Source organism: Vicia villosa, unplaced genomic scaffold, assembly GCF_029867415.1.
Source record: "Vicia villosa cultivar HV-30 ecotype Madison, WI unplaced genomic scaffold, Vvil1.0 ctg.000352F_1_1_1, whole genome shotgun sequence".
Classification (NCBI taxonomy): Eukaryota; Viridiplantae; Streptophyta; class Magnoliopsida; order Fabales; family Fabaceae; genus Vicia; species Vicia villosa.
The window spans coordinates 589,718-595,945 of NW_026705158.1; the positions used below are offsets into that span (position 1 = coordinate 589,718).

Genomic DNA, 6,228 nt, shown 5'->3' on the forward strand with positions numbered 1-6,228 from the left:
ATTTTTCCAGGCCCCATGACATTTAGAAATGTAAACCAATGTAATTTTATCAACGAGGAATAATAATGTCTAAGTTGTATTGATAATGATTTGTGTATCTTCTAATTTTTCTGTGATCACAAATTTATATAATATCTCTGATATTCTATGTATTTAAGACTCATTAAAAGGCCATAAGGCCATTTTTCCCCTTATTGAGAAAGATCAATTATGATCATTAAAACCACGATTCTCTTGCCTGAACTCAACCTTTAATGTTTATTAATTTGTTTTGAAGGCATTACCTAGGCATTAAGTCTCTTTATTCAATTGTCCCTTTTATAATTGTTTTCAGTCGGATAGGCTGACCTGGTCTTCTAACTTGTTTAACTCGACTTTATTAATTTGGGACTGACCTTCATTAGTCATGGAGTAGGAGCTTAATATAAGACATACTTCTTCGAATTTATCCTATAGCCCGACCCATTCTTAAAGTATGTGATATTCACCATGATTTCAAGTCTTTCCACACCAAATAGGTCTAGTGGTAGATAATCCTTAAAACATGAGTGGTACAAAGCTCTTATAATACGAGTTAAAAGGTAAAACATTTACCATTTCTATTAGCCATTTAAAAAAAATGAAAATTCCACATAAGATAAATTATTAAAAATATCAATCCAATAATAGAATATATTACTCATTCAGTAAACTTCAAATTAGCAAAACCCCTTTGCCAGAAAATGTTAACACCAAACAAAAATGATTTCAGCGACATAGGCCCTACCTCTAGTACTGTAATTTCCGAAAACATTGAACCAGCCAAAGAACTTGTGTAAGGTGGACTGGGAGTGATGGGAGAATTCTAAACCAAAAGTTAAGGCTCATCATCTTTACATTAGGCCTAGTTTGGTCACAATTTCTCAATTTACTCTCTTTTGCAGTTGGAAATTGCGTGCGGCATTTACATTGTTGTGCATGATCCCAAAACGCAGCGCAAAAATAGCCACAGTTTGAGGAGCAGTAAAATAACTTACAACACTAAACATAAGACAGAACACAGAAGTAATCTAAAACAACTTACAACACTAAACATAAGACAGAACACAGAAGTAACAAGTGGTTATTTGATTGTACCATACTCATAACTATTTGAAAAACGGGTCAAATTGTACGAATCATTCGCCCAAATGATCAAACATAACATTAACTTCTGCTATCTATTTTGGTGAACAAGTAATTGAAGCAGCACAACAAGATCTGCTACCATTATGTCCCTATAACTAAAAAATCTATAGACGTTGAAGGCATCATCTGTTTGTTCATTAATGCAAAGAAAATGCATCACGTTAAATTCTTCTGCAAAAATCTCGAGAATGGGACCCACCACAGTTACGCAACCCTGTCAGTCAAAATGCATGAGCAATGAGAGCCTCTTGCAATTGTTTTCATAACCACACACTCGTTTTATTTTATGAACCCCCCTCACTCTTCCCACTTGTCAGCCACATCACCAAAATACAAAACCCCTAACAAAAGCTCTGTACTGTCATTTTCCTGAAAGATCTGCATTTTCTTCACCAAAAGCTCCTGCTTACAACATACACGCACTTTCATTTCTCACATGTTATATGAAATGACAACTTTTAAGGTTGCCGTTGTTCTTCTAGTTTTTCTACTTTTCACACCCCCTTTTGTTCATTCTCAACAACTTTACAATTCAAATATGAATCAAATGGATCTCAAAGCTCTTCTTTCCATTAAAACCTCTCTTACTGAAATCTCACCCACCAGCCATTTCTTCTCCACCTGGAACCTCACTGCACCAAATCCCTGCTCCTCATTCTCCGGTGTCACTTGCTACTTCAATCGAGTCACCATTCTCTCACTCGGCACTGACTCACTCAAACTCGCCGGATCACTCCCCGAGTCCATCTCCTCACTCACTGAGCTAACCCAGCTCATCCTCTTCCCCGGAATCGTCACCGGTTCCATACCTCCCCAACTCGCTCAGCTCACCAAGCTCCGAGTCATCTCTTTGCCTAACAACCGCTTCACCGGCACTATACCCTCAGCATTGTCATTTCTTACAAATCTCCACACACTTGACCTCAGTCACAACCAACTCGCCGGGTCAATCCCACCGGGTCTTACCAAGTTGCCGCAACTCAGAATCCTAATCCTCGCTTCCAATTCCCTCACTGGCTATTTACCGGAAAACGTTTCCTCGCCGTTACTTCATTTGGACTTGAAGAACAATCAACTCACAGGACCGTTACCAACGTCAATACCGTCATCTCTCCGTTATCTTTCGTTATCACAGAACCGAATGTGGGGTCCACTTACCAACGGATTAGAGTCCCTTTCAGAGTTAGAGTTTCTTGACCTCAGCATGAACCAATTCGTTGGGCCTATTCCAGCCCAACTCTTCTTCAGGCCCACGCTCTCTTCCCTCTTCCTACAACGCAACAATCTTTCTGGTGGGCTTCCACAGAAGCCCGAAAATGGAGAACCGTCGATCGGATCCTCATCGTATGGTCAAGGATCGATAGTTGATCTGAGTCATAACTCACTTACCGGAGAACTATCAACGGTGTTTGATGGAGTTGAAAGCTTATTTTTAAATAATAACCGTTTGAATGGGAGAGTGCCTGAGGAGTACGTTAACAGCGTGTGCCGCGGAAGCACCAGAACACTGTATCTTCAGCATAACTACTTCACGGGTATACCGTTGGAAAAGGGAATGGTGATGCCTGACACAGCGTCGTTGTGCTTGTTGTACAACTGTATGAAGCTGCCGGCGACGATGTTGACGTGTCCGGCGAGTGCAGGCGAAGAAATGTCGAGACCAGCAGCACAGTGTTCTGTGTTTAACAATGGCGATAGTGATTAATTGTATTGAACCAAGCTATAAATATGGAGGTTTGAGTACACATCAATTTTCTTTTCTTTTTTATTATAAAATATAAGTGTATTTTGGTGTAGAGAAATCTGGGTGATTAAATGAATAATATTGGAATGAAACCGTTTCTATTAGTATGTACCAAACAGTAGCATATATGTGTAAATTTTTATTTAAATAATATAATGAAAATACATGCCATCAGTTACATTCAATCTGCTTCATATAAAAACTCAACTTTCACTTACATCGGTTGGAAGACCCTACAACATGACTAATGAACCGAAAATAAGTGTGCCTCCAAGCACTGTTGAGGAATAGAGAACCACAAATACTCCAGAAACCGACTGCAAATCCTACACCCATCCCAAAGTAAAGTGACTGTGTAAAAGAATTATCCTTGTCAATATCATTGTGTTGTCCTTGTGGGTTCGACTCATGGTAACATCTTGGTAGAGGAGCTCCACAGAGTCCAGGATTCCCATCATAGCAGGAAACATCAAAACTCTGAAGCTGAGTGCCAACTGGGATTTGTCCAACAAGGTAATTGTTTGACACATTCAACAAGCTCAAGAAAGACACAGTTGAAATGGTAGTAGGAATTTCTCCATTCAGTTCATTGTTGGAAAGATCAAGAGATTCCAAATGTTTCATGTCTCCAATCTCTTTTGCTATCTTTCCTGTCAAATGATTTCGAGACAAGTTCAATATCTGGAGTTGAACTAGACTGAAAACTTGTGGGGGGATTTCACCTGATAAGCTGTTAGCTGAAAGGTCTAGAGTTCTCAACAATCCATAGTCTAAATACTGTAAATCTCGCCCTTTTGCATACAAATTAAACTCAAATGGATAATGACTTGTTTTCTTTTCTCCGCCCATGCCAGTGATTTTATTTATGCATTTGGGAATAGGCCCCGAAAGTTTATTGTGTGAAAGATCCAATTGTATAAGTGAAGAGATATTGCAAAGCTCTGGTGGAATGTTTCCTTCAAACTGGTTGGATCTTAATATCATCACTTCCATACCATGTGGCATCTTCACTGGTAAAGTTCCAGAGAAATTGTTTTCTCCAATATGAATGAATTCCAAATTTTTTAAGTTTGTCAGGTCCAATGAAAAATTACCCGACAAGGTGTTGTTATGCAAATCCAGTATTATGAGATCGATAAACGAGTCCATGGATGGAGGAAGTTCACCGGTCAGCATATTACTCTCCATGAAAAGGAAAGATAGGCCCTTCCAATACTCCCAACAATCAGGAATTTTTCCAGTTAAAAGATTGGACGAAATGTCCAAATAATCCAAACTGTTTTGCCTACCTATTTTGTGGCAGAACAGAGGAGAAATGGTTCCAAAGAAAGAATTGTGTGACAAATCCAAATAGATGACATTTGCTGATATATGTGGGAGCCCTCCTTTGAAATTATTGTGGTCCATAAAAATAAGTTTTGAGTTTAGTGTGACATTTGATAAGTCTGCACTGATGTTGTTGTTAGACAGGTTAAGTTGTGTAATATTAGCTACAAATCTCCAAAATGTATCTCCATCTATGGATGATAATCTAGAGTTAGGGACCTCAAGAAATTGTAGTGACTTTTGTGTATATATCCATGCTGGAAACTTAGGACCTAGAATTGTATTGCTTAAACTTATCCCTTGCAATTGAAATGGAGGAATCCATTTAGAATCTATATCGAATGAAATAGGTGCGCTCAAGACTAGTGTTTCTAAGTTAGAGAGATTGGAGAAATGTTCTTCAGATAGACCACCTGACAAGGAATTCCCTCCAATGAACAAACTCTTCAAATTAAAGAGTTTTCCAATGGTGGATGGAATATTACCAGTCAGAAAATTGGAGCCGACACTTAAATCAACCAAGGAAAAGAGATTTCCAAGAGATGAAGGGATTGAACCGTGAAACAAATTTTCGGCAAGATTAAGATATTTCAAATTTTGATGTTGTCCTAACCAGTCCGGAATAGATCCATTTAGTTCATTGTTACTCAGCCTTAAAAATTCAAGTTTTGTAAGACTTAACAAGCTCTTGGGTATTTGGCCTTGTAACATATTGAAACTAAGGTCAATATGGGAGATATTTGAATCGCTGCCGAGATCAAACAGCCAAGCAGGTAATTCAGAATCAAAATAGTTTGCTGAGAGATCAAGGGTTACAAGGGATTTAGTAAAACTCACATGGTTAGTGGACGGAAATATATTGGTCAAATGACAACTTGACAATCTCAGCTCTAACAGTGAAGCATGCAGCATATCCATGGTGTGAAACCAGTTTGTTTGATTTTGAAGGTTAATTTGACTAAGGTTGAGAGATTTCAATGAAGAGAATTTGGAAAGCCAATTAAGATTATCCAAGTGAAGATCATCATTGAAGGACAAGTCTAGGTACTGAATATTAGACAAGTTGTAATTATAATCACCTGATTGATTGAAACTACTTAGAGTTGTAAAGCCATTCAAGCTCAAATCCAAGTAGGTCAAAGATTGAATTTGAAACAAAGAGTACAAGTTGATTTCACCTTCCAAGTATTGTTGGTGAAGATCAAGTGCTGTAACTCTTCCAGTGGTGTTGTCACATTGAACTCCCTTCCACGAACAGCAATCTTTATCGTTGATAGACCACGAGGAAAGCCTATTGGAGGAAGGACTGTCGACGGCATGTTTGAAGTGTAGCAATGCAGAACGATCTTTCTCATTACAATTAGCAAGCTGCTTACTATTGCACCTTTCAAATATTGTTGTAGATAGCAGCAATAGTAGCAGAAGCCAAATAATGGGAATTTGTGAAGTGAACCTTAACATGGTTGATTAATATTAGTTTTGAGTGTTAAGAATCAATGTCCATGGTGGGTTTTTATGGGTTAAGATTATTGTTGATGTTCGCTATTACTACTGTCTAATCTATTTATTTCCCCAACCAATATAAACGTTCAGCATACGTATCATAATATTCAACACTGATTCATGGGTCCCGTAAAAGAAAATGTTACGATGGAAATGAGTTGAAATTGTTGCCATGCAAGGGAGAAAGGTTTAATCTCTATTAATAATTATTAACATTAAAAAAATTACTTATTATTTATACGACCTTTTAGTATCTTCTGTACACATTAAAAATAGTTGTAAGTGTAAGTAATGTATAGTTTGCAATTTTGTATATGACTCCTAGCCACATGTTAATTTATTTGATGCGGTATAAAATATATTTAGATACGCGTGATATGTTTGGAATGAATTATTTAAATTATAAAATGATAATTATTATATAAAATCAATTTTATTAAATAACCATACAAAAATAAAAGAATGGACTTGTGAGATGGGAAAAGAGA

General features: G+C 37.4%; 2 protein-coding genes across 2 annotated transcripts; one reads left to right on the forward strand and one right to left on the reverse strand.

The window, feature by feature from the left end:
• Positions 1-1,281: 1,281 nt before the first annotated feature.
• On the forward strand, positions 1,282-3,099 carry LOC131627248 (probably inactive leucine-rich repeat receptor-like protein kinase IMK2). Its single transcript, XM_058898089.1, has one exon. The coding sequence runs from the start codon at positions 1,604-1,606 to the stop codon at positions 2,870-2,872; it is 1,269 nt and encodes a 422-aa protein (XP_058754072.1). The 5' UTR covers positions 1,282-1,603; the 3' UTR covers positions 2,873-3,099.
• Positions 3,038-5,734, reverse strand: LOC131627247 (receptor-like protein EIX2). Its single transcript, XM_058898088.1, has one exon. It carries the CDS (start codon positions 5,696-5,698, stop codon positions 3,122-3,124), a length of 2,577 nt encoding a protein of 858 aa, XP_058754071.1. The 5' UTR covers positions 5,699-5,734; the 3' UTR covers positions 3,038-3,121.
• Positions 5,735-6,228: the final 494 nt, after the last annotated feature.

Excerpts from the sequence above, each read along its gene's own strand:
- LOC131627248 (XM_058898089.1), top strand. The coding sequence starts at position 1,604 with ATGTTATATGAAATGACAACTTTTAAGGTTGCCGTTGTTCTTCTAGTT.
- LOC131627247 (XM_058898088.1), bottom strand. The coding sequence starts at position 5,698 with ATGTTAAGGTTCACTTCACAAATTCCCATTATTTGGCTTCTGCTACTA.